Below are 16,112 nucleotides of genomic sequence, written 5' to 3'. Positions count from 1 at the left end.
TCTCATTCTTCAAATCTTGCTTCTCCTAGAAGACCCGAGTATAACTTTTCTCAGCCTTTTTCTTCAGACCCTTCGCCATGACACATGCAGCTTCAGTTTGCTTTTCCCTCTACTGAAACTTTGAAAGGTTGGAAACGAAAGCCTCCTTCTCCTTCTCCCATTCCTACTTGGCCTCCCACAAAGATGACATCTCAACCTTCATCTCAGTCAAAGTTCACTGAGTGGCACCAAGGAAAGTCTCCTCAAGCTATTTTAGTAAAGTAGAATAAACTCTAGTCGTTCTAATATCGCCTTGGGCCAACACTTGGAGATATTTTTTATGAAAATATCATCCATACTTATAAATCTATGAGGGAGGATGTATTTTTCACAAAAGGCCACAGCATTAAAACCATGGTCATACATACTGTCGGACTCAGAAGTTTTATGCTTTTTTTAAGTCGGCTCAGGAAAAGGAGAAATAGGAGGAGTGGTTTGAACATCAAACCCAGCAGGGGAGTAAGAGGAGGAGAAGAAGGATAAAAAAGAATCTTAACTAATTGAGAAGGACCCAAGCCTGACTTGGAGGAGTAAAAGAGGTCACCCAACTTGTCGGCCTCTTTCAATTGGATAGCTCGGGTGGTGGCGTTCTTTTTGGCCTGACGCAAACCTTTCAAAGCATGTGACCCACTAGTCATCCTTGCTATAAAACCAAATATAACGTCCAGGTTATATAAGTATAACAAAACACCAACAAGAAGATATCTACAGATGGCAAAGAAGTACTACCTAGCTTGGTATAGATATAGGTCAGGTTTCCTAGTAAGAATTTTTTGGTGTCAAGGTTAGGAGCTTGGCCCCAACACTCTTAGAACAGGACTACTACACACTCCTCTACCTCGTCTAAATCTTCAACATTGTATTTAATAATAGTGGGAAACTCTTCCCAGTATAGATTAAAAATAGGATCATCTTTTTTGTCAAGAAAGAAAGGTCGGGCACCTTCCAGACAAGTCCGCAAGAGGTTGAGTAATTTTCAACAAAAAAAATCATAGTTTTAAAACCCTCTTGCAAACACAACAATCAAACCACATTACTAGAGTAAGAAATGACACCGTTTTCAGAAGTAAAAATGGAACCATTTGGGGGCACAAAGCAAATCCTCGCATTCAACATATAAATCCATAGAAAAATAATAATTTTCAAAGAAAGAAAAGAACGCAGAAGATGCATTTTCAAAGGAACATTGATAACTGCCACTAAGAAACTATTTTTTCACACAAACATCAACAACAATAACGTCAGAAGCACATTATCCAACAAGAAACAGGAGTGCAGAAACCAAAACAAAAAAGGTGAGACCAACCTTGATGGAGGCACAAATGAAGGAATGTACTTGACAGCAAAACACGAACTTTTCGAAAGCCTTTGAGCAAACACGAACAAAAATCTGAAGTAGAAATTCAAGATAGAGAAAATCTTGAAAAGAAATTGGGAATGAGGTTATAGTGAAATAAAAAGCTTTGAGAAAGAATGAGGAAAGAAGAAAAAGAAGAAGAAGAAGCAAAAAGAAAAAAAAAAAAGAAAAGGGGTTGAGTATTTATAAGACTCTAGGAATAAAATGGTAAATTTACCCACCTCATTTATGATGTACACAGTCACCAAGGCAGCGTTTGGTTTCAAAGACACAGACACAAAGACATGGACATGTTAGAACATGTCCTATATTTGTTTGTTGAGACATAAATTTTTTATGGACACGTTAGTACACAAGCATACACAAAATACATGTATTCAGTGTACTCCCAAAATATTGAGACACAGAGACACAAGCAATTAGACACACTTATTTACTCTTTTACCCCTTATTAATTTCTTAACCCTAATTCTTTTTTCTCTCTCCCATTCTCCATCCACCGTGACTGTTCTCTTTCCTCCCTCCTCCCTCCTTCTGCCGTTGCATCCCGTGGTCTAGATTTGCCGTCAGCGCTGCATCTCCTCGTTCAAATCCACTGTCGCCGCAGCCACCACCGTCGCTGCATCTCTCCCTTCGTCCAGATCCGTGTGCTGTCGCCGCTGCGTCTCCCACTTCGTCTAGATCCGAGCGCTGCTGCTGTGTCTCCTCCTTCGTCCAGATCTGCCGCCGCTGTTACGTCTCCTTCTTTGTCCACATTTGCACCTGTCGCCTCTCCTCCCTCTTCGCGATATCCACGCCGTCTCTCCCTCTTCCTCTTTGAGTTTGCCATTATCGCCTCTTTTTCTACCTTGGTTCTTCTCTTTTTCACAGTTTGCTCTTCAGTTACCTTTTTCTCCCTTTTTATTTTTCTGTTGAAAAATAAAAATTTTTGTTGATTTTTGTAAAATTTTTGCTGATTGATTTGTGGTGAATCGTGTATGATAATGAATTTGTAATGGCAGAGATGGTGGATGATACTACAATGGTGGCTGATATTTTTTTTATAAGTATAATATGGACTTTTTCTAATTTTATTGTCTTGTTCAATGTTTACCAAACACAGTACATAGACACTAATAATTTGTGTTCATGTCTTTAATGTCTATGTTTCAAGAGATACATAAACCAAACGCTGCCCAAAGTAACCGTAAGACACGTGTGAAGGATTATGAAAAGACGCAATGTTTCAAATTCGCAAACACATCGAGAATCCGACCTAACTCCTCAAAAGGCGGTTTACCCGACGTGATAACCGACACCGCAATAAGGCAATCCGACTTGGTAGTGCTTGAGTCCGATCTAGTGGAATTTGGTCTCAAGGAGGGGCACTGTTCATACCCATACCTATTACCAGGCCAAGCTCAAAATAAACAAAGCCCAATCAACAAACATCAGCTGAATCAACACCTATCCAACCTCTTGCGACGATGTTATACAAGCGCTACTTGTCCGAATCAGTAACTTAACTCTTACAATTTCTCCTACTCATCTAAAAAGGAGATCTCAACAACTTGCCTAACTAAAAGAAATGGTTATTCACCATTAAAGATTGAGCTATTCTAAAAGGTGGTTATTGACTCTACATCTACTACTATAAATATATTGACACCGTCAAGTATACTTGGAACCCAATCTACTAAAAATCTGTCTAAAATCTTTGCTAACTTAAATATCAGAATTTCTTGCAGGTACCGCTTCCACTTCCTCACGAGGAACTCAAATGGCGGCACCTCAATTCTAATAGACATTGGACGCTGTCCCAAAAAGAGTTTGGACTTCACGTTCAGACCCAAAACAACCTAATTTCAAGTAACTCTCAAAACAATAACTATATTAATTTATTCTTATCTTAATTAAATTGGTAGAATCACAATAGAAATCAAAATGAATTTCTTTTATTGAAAAAAATAGCCTTTATTTATTATTTATAACATAAAAATTAATATAAAATTATTTTTTTTTATATGAAATGAGCCATAAACAATAGATCTCTCTACTTGAGTTGCTCTTATTATAATGAGTCCTTATCCATGTGAATACACCAATCAGTCAGCAACCTGTCACTGTGTCAGCTTGTAACAAAGCACCATGCTTTGGCGATCTATCATCATGTCATAGGATATACTTATTAATTTACATCTGTATCGATTTTATCCATTTGTCAAATAATCCAATTCCAAACGTCTCTCTTCTCTCCAAAAGCAATTTAATCAACAACCAAACAAGGCACACGTCATTTACACGTAAGACCCTCTTTTGACGATGCTCACCCGCATATCTCACAGGAAGCTTTGGACCTCCGCCCGCCGGGTTCTCCGCCCATCTCTCTGCCGAACCTCCTCTGCTCCGCTGCCCTCACCTCTCTCTCACTCTCACACCTTCTCTTCTTCTGCCTTTGCTCTTCGTTCTACAACTTATGCTTATTTTGATGTGAGTTCCACCATTCTATTTATCAATCAGCTTCATCACTTGGCCTTGGGTTTATTTAAATCGTCATGCCAACTTGTTTTATTTCATAAAGTTCTCTGCTTTCGTAGATGCTCACTTGCTTCAACTTTTATTTGATCAAGAATCACATTAATTTTTGTTAATTCTTACTGCCATTACTTTTACTAGCTAGGTTGATCAGTTGTTTCCCCTTCTATTTCGCACTTTATAGTCACACCGATTTCATTCTTAGACTTTGATACAGTTAATTTATGAGATGCTGTTGTGATGTTTCCCATTACTTATAGTTATAATTGGTGGCTGCATAATGTTTAAAAGTAATGACAAGTTTGATATATTTTTGGAAGCCTTTCTATGTGGATTGGAGTGAGTTTGAGTGTTTATTTCATCATATTCATTGAATTTCCATTTTGTAGTTCGATTTTCTACATTGGAAGAGGCATTGCTTTTCTACTCAACCTGCACTAGAACTTCCGGCCGGTAAGATCGTGGATGTGCCGTTGGCACAAACTGGGGAAGGTATTGCAGAATGTGAACTTCTCAAATGGCATGTCCAAGAGGTGAGTGAATTCCTAACGTTGCTCTATTGTCAATTGAAAACTGGCTCTATGGTCCATAAATCTGATAAACATTCAAAGTTTTGCTTTGCCAAATGTAATTTTTTGTTCAAAATTTGGTTGTGGGTTGCCATTCTGTGTTAAATTTGACATAACCATCATTTCCAAATAGAATTTCTAAACAATTCATTATGTCATCTTTGCAGGGGGACTATATTGAGGACTTTCAACCACTTTGTGAAGTTCAAAGTGATAAAGCTACTATAGAAATCACAAGTCGTTACAAAGGAAAAGTTGCACATGTTCTCCATGTTCCTGGAGATATTGTAAAGGTGAGATTTGAAATCTCAAAAATCTTATATTATTTTGTTTTATCAGAACTAATTACAAATATATTTAAGCTTTTGTTGGGTACAATTGTAGGTTGGAGAAACTCTTTTGAAGATATTAGTTGATGAGACTGCATTCCCTTCGGCGACTGTCGGTGATTCAGAAATTACAAAGTCACTTCATTCTGATCAAGTATTAGTCAATGAGTCTGCATCTGCTATAGCGGCTCTTGGTAATTCAAATAATGCAGAATTACTAGATTCTGATCTTGAAAAAAGGAAACGTGCTGCAGTATTATCAACACCTGCTGTAAGGAGTCTGGCAAAGCAACATGGTATAGACATAAATGAAGTATGTGGAACTGGAAAAGATGGAAGGGTACTGAAAGAAGATGTGCTCAATTTTGCTGCTAAGAAGGGAATCATTGTAAGTGTATCTGCTGTTTTGGATGCTGATAATGTAGAGAAGCCTAGAGGAGCAGAAGGATATACCGTGACACCTGAGTATAAATCACCATCAGAGGATAGGATACTTCCCCTAAGGTAAAAGCGTCCATAACCCCTTTTCTCCTGTGTCTTTTTTATGAGACAATGATGTATGTCAACCTGGAAAGAAAACTGTGACGAACTTGAATGTTGCAATAGTTTGGAAGTTAATTATTTTCTTCTCTATTCTCTTTTAGGGGATACCAAAGAGCAATGGTAAAATCAATGTCTCTGGCTGCCAAGGTCCCACATTTCCATTATGTAGACGAGATAAACTGCAATGCTCTAGTGGAGCTTAAAACAGCGTTTCAGAAAAACAATCCTTATCCAGATGTCAAGCACACTTTTCTGCCAATATTAGTCAAATCACTGTCAATGGCCCTCACCAAGTACCCCGCTTTGAATAGTTGCTTCAAAGAGGATTCAATGGAGGTCATACTCAAAGGTCTGTCTCTTAAACATTACAGGCTGAACTCTCGATATGTCTTGCTAGCCTTATTTGAAGGTTGAATGTGTTTGAATTTCGGTAGATTGAATGCTTTTCTGGTTAGAGTTGGTTAATATGTGGTGTCTGTTAATTCAATGGTTTATTTGAGGCATTAGCCGTCGATTTGGATCTGACAAGATAGGTTTACTTGCTATAGGTTCACACAACATTGGAGTTGCCATGGCTACTCCAAATGGTCTAGTTGTACCAAACATAAAGAATGTTCAGTCTCTTTCAATATTGGAGGTTAGTTTTCAATATTATGATTGTTTTATGCACACATTGTTATTTTGATCAAAGTGCATATCCGTTACTACTGATCACTTAGAGAGGTCTGGAAGATAAATATGTGTCATAATTTGAACTGCTTGAACATCATATACTTCGGTTCTTGACTTAACTTTTTTTGCTTTTTCTTGGTCAAATGTAACTGCCTGACATGAGGCTATAATGTGGTTGGGTTCAGTTGCCATCATGTATAGTGCAAACCTTTGCGTGCCTATTAGACATTCTTGTGCCTTCTCATGCTAATCTTATTTTCTTTATTTACTAAGATAACCAAAGAACTGGCAAGACTGCAACAATTGGCTTCAGAGAACAAGTTAACTTCTGATGATATATCTGGTGGGACGATTACTTTAAGCAACATTGGAGCAATTGGTGGAAAGTTTGGTTCCCCTCTTCTCAACCTGCCTGAAGTCTCCATTATTGCCATTGGTCGAATTCAGAAAATTCCACAGTTTGATGGCAATGGAAATGTGTATCCTGTATCACTCATGACTGTAAGTCTTCCATATCTATGGTGGCAAATTATATGGACGTTTTCGGGGAAAAAAACAAAAAAAAGTAGATACAGTCTCCTAAGACTATAGTTCAAAGCTTAGCATATCCATTTTATAGATGACTGCTGAGTTTGTCATTTTGCTGAAGAGAAAGGAAAGATTGTGATTAATGAATCCCTTAATTTTGTAGTTAGTGCTTTGGAGTTTTCTAGTTTCATGGTTAGTGGTTAGAAATATGTCCTTTTATAGAGAACTTGGTCCTTTATTCCATCCCTTGGAAGATAGTTCTTCGACTTAGAGAATGAATTTTATGATCCAGCAATAGCTAGACTTGGATAACATAGATGTAATAACCAACAATAATATTTACTTCTTTTTTTGGTTGTTTTGGCTTTAAAGTATAAGCACAACTATGACTACAATATTTCTCAACTATCCTATATTTTCAATCAAATGTTGTTACTCTTTATGCACTCTGATGTGTTTTTTTGCTTCCAGGTTAATGTTGGTGCAGATCATAGAGTCTTGGATGGAGCAACCGTTTCAAGATTTTGCAATGAGTGGAAACAATTAATTGAAAATCCAGAGCTCCTAATGTTGCATTTGAAATGAAATATTTTTACTTTAGAGTAACAAAAGCTGGAATTGTTGTATACAATGTTGATCTTTATATTAATCATAATAATAAATACATGAATGAGAACATTTAAAATTTGAGTATAGAGGTTATGGAAATGCTCCATTGAGTAACTTTTCCAGATATCGAAAATACAAATGAGTGCATTGAGCTTTATATATTTAGAAAAAGCAAATAATTGATAAAAAATAAAAATAACAAATTTGTCTTTTTTTTCATCATAAAAAAATACAAAAGAAATATACATTAAAAATAATATATATACATATTTTTATTCTAAATTAATATATTAATAGATATTAACATGTTTATTAATTTATTTCTTATAAATTAAATATTTATAATAATAACAAATATAAGTTAGTCAAAAAAATAAATATCTAGTATTCTAACGAAGAGATTTTATTTTATATATATATATATATATATATATATATATATATATATATATATATAATTAGTCATTAAATCAATAACATATATATAATACATATTAAAATACAAAATATATATTAAAAATAAATTAACTAAAATATACATTATACATAAATATATAATAATAAATTTAGTCGTTAAGTTTTAGCATACACATAGTTTTTTTTTTTTTTTCATAAATATCTAGTATGTCAATTTTACATTTTTACTATGAATTCTTAGATAATACCATAAGTTTTAACCACTTACCATGAAACGACATGTCGTGTAGGGGATAGTCATTGACATTAACTAGTGAGAAAATAAAGCCGCCAAGAAGAAGAGTTGCTTGGCGGAAAATGGCAGCAGCCTGTGAGAAGCTTCTGCAACTGAGCACCAAGATCGTCGCCGTTGGCAGAAACTACGCTGCCCATGCTAAAGAATTAGGCAACGCCGTTCCCAAGGTCTCTTTCTCTCTCTTCTAATTTCTCTTCCCAATCAGTCGCTTCAATTCCCTCCTAAATCTTAATCATCTCATCCATCTTCCACCAAATTCACTCCTAAAAGATTGCAACTTTAATCCAACCAGCTATTGGATATGTTAAATTTGCCAGTGTTTTTCAGGAGCCGGTGTTGTTTCTGAAGCCAACTTCCTCTTACTTGCCAAATGGCGGAACAATTCAAATCCCACACAATGAGGGATCTCTGCATCATGAGGTCGAGCTGGCTGTCGTCATCGCCAAAAAAGCTCGTGATGTCCCCCAATCATCTGCCATGCATTATGTTGCTGGTAAATAATCTTCTCCTAAGGTTCTATGAAACTTATTTCGTGTTTATAGGATATATTCATGTGATGCCTGAGGTTACTCAGCTCTTAGGACAATGGATTATTAAAGATGCTTTTTTTTTTCTCTATATCAGGTTATGCACTTGCACTGGATATGACTGCCAGGGATCTGCAAGCTACTGCAAAGGTAACTTTTTCCCAATCCATGTGTAACTCTCAATGATATTATGGACATCATCTTCTAGGTAGTTTCTTGACTTATGAAGTTGTATGACTTAATGGTGAACTTAGAAAGATGATGGAGGGAGTAGTTAGATAAATAGATGAAGCATAAGGAATAAAGATTTACTTGCATGATATATATATATATATATATATATATATATATATATATATATATATATATATATATATATATATATATATATATATATTCAGGGTGGAATTTAGACAAACAGGTAAGAAATGATCTGTGTTAATACTTAATTCCCTTTGCTCTTTGTATGTGTTCTCCTAAATTAATCATTCAAAACGGATATTTTCATAGCCTAATAATTGTTGTGGTTTTCTTTTTCCCCACTTTTTACTGTTAGTCTGCAGGTCTTCCATGGACTTTGGCAAAAGGCCAGGACACTTTCACACCAATTAGTTCAATTGTAAGAAACTGTATCCCATTATGCATATTGTGCTCGGAAACTAATTTTTTTTAATGCAATAATAGAGAAATAAGTTAACTAGGATAGGATTAAGGAATTAAGAGCTATAAATTGCAATTTTCAGTTTTTAGTCAATGATAATAAAGTTTTCATGGGTAATGGTTACCCACACATATCTTGTTTTGCTCATGCTCGTGTAATTAAGCGATATTCTTAAAGTATACTATTTTTTATTTTCAAATTTTATGCAGTTGCCAAAGAATCTGGTGCCAAACCCGGATGATCTAGAATTGTGGTTAAAGGTTTGGGATCTTCTCTCTTTAACACCTCATCATGATATTGTGGTTGTTTAATGTCAATGGCATATTGGAAATTCGGAAACCTTAGAATGATGACCGACAATGGATTTGTTTTGATGTAGGTAGATGAGGAGATTCGGCAAAAGGGCTCAACCAAGGACATGATCTTTAAGATCCCATTTATAATTAGTCACATAAGTTCTGTCATGACATTGTTTGAAGGAGATGTGATACTAACTGGTATTGCATTAATACTTAAACAGCATATTATACTTGAGCCATATCTTACTTGATCAGAAAATGTCTTTAATAACCTTGGCATGTTATCTGCTGTTGAAAATATTCTTTGTGATGCTCAAAATACATAACCATATCTTTTGGGATGGATTAAGAACTTAAGATTTCTTTCTAATTCAAAACAAATGTCAACCAAAATGTTGCATGAGTTAGCTACAGAGTTAGATGCATTGAATTGGGAATTCGTTTAACCTTTGCTCTTGTAACATAGATTATGATGATGTGCAGGCACTCCTCCAGGTGTTGGCCCTGTGAAAGAAGGTCAAACAATAACCGCCGGCATTACAGGCCTTGTCGACGTGCAATTCAATGTTGAAAAAAGAAAAAAGCCTTCAAGCTCTTGATATGTTGTGCTTTTGATTACCCCAGGAGGTGCTTCAATTCTGCAGCAACCAGCATGGCATCCCTTGCCAACAAGGAGCAACAAAGTGGGGAACATCATAAAAAGTCTGCAAATTTGATTTTTATTTTATGACCATTCTCGGTGGCAGTGCAAGCCGTTTCAGAAATCTCACTTGAAAATGGTGATCTCTTTACAGTGGAAAATAATTATCACTCTATGGACATAGCCAGGTCTTGTTTGGCCTAAATGTGTATCTTCATAAATAATGCATTATTGCATAGCATAATACTGTGGATATAACTGACAATTGGTGCATATGAAGTATCCGTTATTATTTTTAGACATAAAATCATTTGCTCCCTATATCCAACCATTTTAATTTTCGGAAGAAATGATTCATGATATAATATCGTTTAGCTGACAAGTTTGAATTTCGACATAAGATGGGATGAATTTGTGTACTGTTAATGTCTAGGTTTCAAGCTCAAAGATAATTTGTCTCTCTCTCTTCAAGTCCTACCCTTAATTTGATAGCTCAAGCACATAAAGATGGTAGGTATTTTGGGACCAAATATATCTGAATAACGAAATCAAGCACGAAATACATTTGTCATCAGCATATTGAATCACACTGTTATTTTTATAAAACATGCGCATCCAGAGTTGTTAATGGACAATAGAGTCACATACACATTCCAGAATCCAGACTATGAGAATACACGAGAGAAGAAACGGATGATAAAGGAACACAGGTGGCAGGAACGGAAGAAGAGAAGGCAAGCGGAGGAGGAGGAGGAGGAGTTGTGCAGATGATCATGAGAAGTTACGAAAAAAGTCATAGATGTGTTTGTTGATTTCATGAGGCCTTTCTTGGTGGAGGAAGTGGCCTGCACCTTCAAGAACAACCACCTCCTCCAGAAGCGGCACATCTCTTTTGAAGCCTCCTTTGTGAATGTAGTCCTTGGCGCCCGGCGCGTTGTATGTCAGGTCAACATCCCCCACCACAAACTTCACCGGAACTTTGATTTGAGCACCAGTCCACGGTGCAGTCAGCTCCCAGTTTCTACACATATAGCAATAACAAAATCAAATAAAATAGAAAAAAGAAAGAAAGGAAGTAGTAGTAGTAGTAGGTGATATATAGTAAATTAAGGAACATACAGATCCAAACTCCTATAGTAGTTGAATCCCCCAGTGAAGCCAGTCTTTTGATATTTGGAGGCATAGTATTTGCATTCTTGTTCAGAAAGCCATGATGGCAACAGAATGGGAGATTCAGTTGGATGACCAAAGCCTTTACCCTTAGGCAGATAAAGCGGACCAGGGTTCCTATATGTCAGGAATTCCTTCAACACTCTTTCAGTTCCAATCTCAGCAAACTCCTCCTCTATAACTCCACTCTCCTGTTTTCACCATCAAACCACATCAACTTTCAATGAATCAATAATCAGATCCAAGGAATACAATGAATTGAACAAGTACCTGAAACCTGCAGATGTAGTAGTCGTTGCCATAAACAGCTCTCAAGGTTTGGAGGGGCTTTCGCATGGGGTGTCTGGGAGTGAAGGCAACGCTCAAGTTAACAAGAGCCTTCACTCTCTCAGGCCGATACATGCAGAGGCTCCAAGCAGTCAAGGCTCCCCAGTCATGTCCAACCACAAACACCTTCTCCTCCTCTCCGGCTACTGCATCCAGCAGCCCGATGAGGTCTCCCACGATGTGGAGGCTCGTGTAGGCGCTCGGGCTGCTGGGTGCATCGCTGTCCCCGAAGCCGCGGAGGTCGGGGGCCACGCAGCGGTACCCTCGGGATGCAAAGAAGGCTATCTGGTGGCGCCACGAGTACCATAGTTCTGGGAAGCCATGGATGAATAGGATGAGAGGCCCTTCACCTTTCTCAGCTATGTGCATGTTTATGCCATTCACATTCACCGTACGGTGCTCTATCCCATCCTCCATTATTGTTGACTGTCTCTTTCTTTCTCTATGATTGTATGTGCGTGTGGTCTTAAGCTTGTAATAAGAAGATATATAATATACTTTGCGTCATGACTATACAGTGCAAAATACTAGATTCTTTGCTTTAGAAATTAGATAAGGATGTTGATGCTTTGATCTGCTTTGTATGTTTGGTAAATATTTTTTGAGTTTGCTCGACCTTCCTTGTTATTATAACTGATTATAATATCAATTTCTAGCGTGTCGCTTCTGCTTTGTGGCTTTTTAATTTAATTTATACGTTGGATGTTATGTGATTACGTGAAGCACGTTTCCATTTTGTTTTTTCTGCCCCTTAGCATTTGACTCGCATTGCTTTCTAGACTCAAGATTTTTTTTTGTGCAAAATTAGCATTTTTTGTTTTTTCTACTCAGATTTTTGAGTAGGCTGGAAGTCCAATGACTAATTCCTTAGATACTGCAGAGTTAAAATGGGCGATCCTCCCAAATAAGCAAATTTTATTTCTATTCTCTAGTAAATATCAAATTCAAAAAAAATGATTAAGAAATACAGACCCTCATCCATACGTGCCAACTTGTTTTTAAACTCAGATTTTTAATTATATACTTAAGCGTGTTTCACTTTCATCGCTACTGCAATGACTGTATAAATCATTACAAGAGGAAATGCAATACCAGGAGCGGCCCAGTTAAGTTAAGCCTGTAGTGCCCAGCCCAGTTGCCCACCAAAATTTGTTGTTTCTGCTTGGCCTTGTGCTCGTATTGCATTGCCTCTTTTAGGAAGCCCAGCCCCAAAACATAAAAGAAAGCAAAAATGATACAATCTCCAGGGAACTTGAACAAAAAAATAAAAAAATCTCCAGGGAAGGTAACAGTGTTTTGCAAGGCACAATGGCACATGCAGAGCCCTTTCTCGATTTCAAAAGAAAAATGACTTTGTTATTGTACAATCCTCTCTAATCGCTAATCTGAATATCATCACCACTGTCTAATATTTGTCTTTTGCATGGTACTATTCATTCATCTGTAAAGTAGCGTTTGTTTTGAGGTATTGAGACAGAGACTGAGAGACTGAGACTCAGTATCGTATTTGTTAGTTCAGAGACTGGTACTAAAATTTTTGTCTCTGTCTTTAAAATTTCAGTATTTCAGTACCTCCAAAAAGTAGGGACATAGGAGACTGAAATTTTTAGAGATGGAGACTGAAACTTTAATAACATTTTATACCTAAAATACTTTCATTTTAATTAATTAATTCCAATTTTACCCTTTGTGCAAATTAAATTAGAGTTTCATTCTTGTTTTAATTCCTGTCTCCCATTTTACACCAAACAGAATACTGAGATTTATTTCAATTCCTGTCTCTTAGTCTCTGTCTCTCAGTCTCAGTCTTTCTGTCTCTATCTCTTCACCAAACGCTACCTAAGGTCCACTTTTTTTTAAAAAAATTACCTTACTACTGGTTGTTTTTGGAGTTCTACTACACATAAAATTAAGAGTAAATCACACAAACAAATTAAATGAAGATTACTATTACACAAATATCTTAAAATAAATTAGCTTATATGCATATCCTAAAGTAATTCTATATAAATCGAATTAATTAAATTCGATTAATGTTTTTTCAATGTACTCGATTCGATTTACTATTAAACAACACATATATAATAAATTAAATCAGCTTTATTCGATTTACTATTGATACAAATTGCTGACATTTTCTACTTTTAAGTTAATATTTACTTATTCTATGTTAACTTTAAAACATAAATATCAAGTTGATTTGATTTATATGTAAAATAGCGTAAATCAAATCAAATTAATTCGATTTACATAAATATGTAAATAAGACAGACGTGTAATTAAATTGTATTTAGGATATTTGCATAATTTTAAATCTCAAATCTCAAACGGTTTATTAATGTGAATTATCTTAAAATTAAGGTAGATATTTACATGATAATAATTTTATATAATAATAATATTACAAATTATTAAATAATTTAACATATTTAATTGAATATATTTAATTAATTCATCTAACAATTTAAAATATTATCTTTATATAAAAATATTTATATGAAAGTATCTTTATAAATTTAAAAGATTTTAAATCAAAACTCTTCTACAACAAAAATATTTATAAATTAATATTTTAATCATTCTAAAATTAAGATAATAAAACTCAAAAACAATGAATACAATAAATTCAAAAGTGATTAAAATATTACTTACTTACTTTATCAAGATTTTCACTTTTAGAAAAAAATTTTCCAAAGGTTTTGTTAAGAAATTTTGTTTCCCACCTTGTTTCAGTTGCCAGCTTTTGTCCCCACAGGCACAGCCCACAAATATATATTGCTTTATTGCTTCACATGAATGCTATTTACCACCTTGACAGAATGACAGTGGCACTGCCCACTACCATTGTCACTTGATGCTTTATTTTTGCAGAGTTTTGACCGGTCCTTAATATTAATACTCTACGGCTATTGCTACCATGCAGATATACTGATTCATGATTATGTGGTCTTATTGATTATTTCTTACTAATGCAGAAATACTACTATATTCAAACAACACAAGAAGAAATTTCTCTTATTATTGCAAAGTAAGACACCTAAACATTTCTGGCTTTAAACCGCACGCATGATCCCTTTTTCAAGTTCCCAAGTGAAAAAGGAAATAGTGATAGATAATTCAGATAACCAAAAAAAGAAAAAAAGACATTCACGACAAATTAAAAATCCAAACTTTGCCATGTTTATTCAAGTGACCAAGTAAACTGGCAAGGCAGAGGTAGACATCCTCTGCTGCTCCATGTTAAGCTCCCTGAGACCCGGATAGGGTACACCAACGTGACCCACACCCTTGGCCGTCGGCATCAAGGTTCCGGCGCCGGCGAGTGGACCAGAACATGGACGTGCGGTGGTTCGGTAGGGGGAGGTGGTGGGTCCGGTTCTGGTGTGGGTGAAGTAGACGGGGCCAGAGATGGAGGCCCTGGAAGGTTGATGGGGTTGCTGCTGAAGGCCTTGGTGGTGACGGTGACGGTGACGGTGGGTCCACTTCCATTTGAACAAGTTCTTCCACCATGGCTTCTTCGTGGTAGAAATGGAATGGAGTTCGTTTGGAATGTCAGGCTTGTGAAGCTTGAAGCGTATGGAGTCTATGGATCTTTCTGGGTGCCTCTTGTGCTTCATGGCTTCTTCCAATACCTGCTTTTAATGATAATAATAATAAATAAAAATAATAATAGAAAATGGAAACAAAAAGAATAAAGAGACCTGAAAATAGTTGAGTTGAGGGTCGAAGCCGTAGTCACTGAAGTGCTGGGGGTCTGGCATGGGAAAAATTGGGGATTTAGTGGTCATTATGAAGGGTTTGTGGTAGATTTGTAATTAGAGGCAGAAATTGAAGGGAAAAAGTTAGGTTGAAATCACTTGTTCTTCATTCGTGTGTAGTAGTGACTAGTGAGAAAGGGAGAAAATGGTTTATGTTGTTTTATTTTGGGTTTCGGTTTCGATTTGGGGCTCAAGGGTGGAAAGGCAGTTGGGGTTGTTGCCTTCTTGGTAAATCCACTAAATGCGTTTCGTGTTTCATATCTTTTATATTCCCAATGTCATTGCTAACCCAAAAGACTTATTAAAATTAGTTAGTAATGTAAAATATATATTAAAATATAAAAAAAAAATATAGAGAGCTAATAAATATAGTGTATAATGTGTATAATATGAATAAAATTAAAATTAACATCAAATGATAATTAAGTTAATTAATTATTAATAATTTTTAATTTAAAATTCAAAACAAATAAAAATTTATAGTTACGTACGTCACAAAAACGTCTTTTTTCTCTTTCATGTGATGTGAATTCTTTCTTGTTTACTCTCTTCCCTTCTCATTGGTAAAAGCTTCGACAGCAACATCAGTCGTCGCCGCCAGAGCATCGGACCATACCGCTAACGTACGAGCAGTACCGTCACGCACTTTGCGTCACATCACTCACTAGAAGCATCTCAAGGTGCCGGCCGTGCGGCCCCCTCCCACAACCGGCGTGTTTCATCATCACTTCGTTTTTATCTGTCACAAACAAATGGATAGAAGTAGCTAGCCGTATCATACGTAGATCACTCCTCACAACCACGTTAATGGAGAACAATAATAATTAGGATTAGTAATTAAACATTTCACTTTCTTTG

General features: G+C 36.0%; 3 protein-coding genes and 1 long non-coding RNA gene across 4 annotated transcripts; 2 read left to right on the top strand and 2 right to left on the bottom strand.

Annotated features, from left to right (window-relative positions):
* The first annotated feature begins 3,430 nt into the window (after positions 1 to 3,430).
* On the top strand, positions 3,431 to 7,236 carry LOC112703707 (lipoamide acyltransferase component of branched-chain alpha-keto acid dehydrogenase complex, mitochondrial). The gene is made up of 8 exons (XM_025755281.3): positions 3,431 to 3,865; positions 4,300 to 4,443; positions 4,647 to 4,772; positions 4,864 to 5,312; positions 5,453 to 5,700; positions 5,900 to 5,988; positions 6,297 to 6,524; positions 7,023 to 7,236. The coding sequence occupies exons 1-8, from the start codon at positions 3,698 to 3,700 to the stop codon at positions 7,134 to 7,136; spliced, it is 1,566 nt and encodes a 521-aa protein (XP_025611066.1). The 5' UTR covers positions 3,431 to 3,697; the 3' UTR covers positions 7,137 to 7,236.
* A 510-nt stretch (positions 7,237 to 7,746) lies between these two features.
* LOC112703727 (oxaloacetate tautomerase FAHD1, mitochondrial) lies at positions 7,747 to 10,306 on the top strand. Its single transcript, XM_025755305.2, has 7 exons — positions 7,747 to 8,039; positions 8,200 to 8,365; positions 8,497 to 8,549; positions 8,956 to 9,018; positions 9,270 to 9,320; positions 9,440 to 9,557; positions 9,843 to 10,306. Exons 1-7 carry the CDS (start codon positions 7,935 to 7,937, stop codon positions 9,956 to 9,958), a joined length of 672 nt encoding a protein of 223 aa, XP_025611090.1. The 5' UTR covers positions 7,747 to 7,934; the 3' UTR covers positions 9,959 to 10,306.
* A 210-nt stretch (positions 10,307 to 10,516) lies between these two features.
* LOC112703717 (epoxide hydrolase 2) lies at positions 10,517 to 12,160 on the bottom strand. Its single transcript, XM_025755293.3, has 3 exons — positions 11,440 to 12,160; positions 11,119 to 11,360; positions 10,517 to 11,020 (listed from the first exon to the last, which is right to left on the bottom strand). The coding sequence occupies exons 1-3, from the start codon at positions 11,911 to 11,913 to the stop codon at positions 10,771 to 10,773; spliced, it is 966 nt and encodes a 321-aa protein (XP_025611078.1). The 5' UTR covers positions 11,914 to 12,160; the 3' UTR covers positions 10,517 to 10,770.
* Positions 12,161 to 14,484: 2,324 nt separating this feature from the next.
* LOC112703697 (uncharacterized) lies at positions 14,485 to 15,493 on the bottom strand. The gene is made up of 2 exons (XR_011880647.1): positions 15,198 to 15,493; positions 14,485 to 15,128 (listed from the first exon to the last, which is right to left on the bottom strand). It is a non-coding gene; the product is annotated as an uncharacterized lncRNA (long non-coding RNA).
* Between the last annotated feature and the right edge of the window lie 619 nt (positions 15,494 to 16,112).

This window comes from Arachis hypogaea, chromosome 1 (assembly GCF_003086295.3).
Source record: "Arachis hypogaea cultivar Tifrunner chromosome 1, arahy.Tifrunner.gnm2.J5K5, whole genome shotgun sequence".
NCBI classification, from domain to species: domain Eukaryota; kingdom Viridiplantae; phylum Streptophyta; class Magnoliopsida; order Fabales; family Fabaceae; genus Arachis; species Arachis hypogaea.
This window is presented reverse-complemented; position numbering and strand designations above follow the sequence as displayed.

Excerpts from the sequence above, each read along its gene's own strand:
- LOC112703707 (XM_025755281.3), top strand. The coding sequence starts at position 3,698 with ATGCTCACCCGCATATCTCACAGGAAGCTTTGGACCTCCGCCCGCCGG. Across the intron at positions 3,866-4,299 it reads CAACTTATGCTTATTTTGAT|TTCGATTTTCTACATTGGAA; the intron begins GTGAGTTCCACC and ends TCCATTTTGTAG. Across the intron at positions 6,525-7,022 it reads ATCCTGTATCACTCATGACT|GTTAATGTTGGTGCAGATCA; the intron begins GTAAGTCTTCCA and ends TTTTGCTTCCAG.
- LOC112703727 (XM_025755305.2), top strand. The coding sequence starts at position 7,935 with ATGGCAGCAGCCTGTGAGAAGCTTCTGCAACTGAGCACCAAGATCGTC. Across the intron at positions 8,040-8,199 it reads TAGGCAACGCCGTTCCCAAG|GAGCCGGTGTTGTTTCTGAA; the intron begins GTCTCTTTCTCT and ends AGTGTTTTTCAG. Across the intron at positions 9,019-9,269 it reads TCACACCAATTAGTTCAATT|TTGCCAAAGAATCTGGTGCC; the intron begins GTAAGAAACTGT and ends AATTTTATGCAG.
- LOC112703717 (XM_025755293.3), bottom strand. The coding sequence starts at position 11,913 with ATGGAGGATGGGATAGAGCACCGTACGGTGAATGTGAATGGCATAAAC. Across the intron at positions 11,361-11,439 it reads ACTACATCTGCAGGTTTCAG|GAGAGTGGAGTTATAGAGGA; the intron begins GTACTTGTTCAA and ends TGGTGAAAACAG. Across the intron at positions 11,021-11,118 it reads TACTATAGGAGTTTGGATCT|AAACTGGGAGCTGACTGCAC; the intron begins GTATGTTCCTTA and ends CTATATGTGTAG.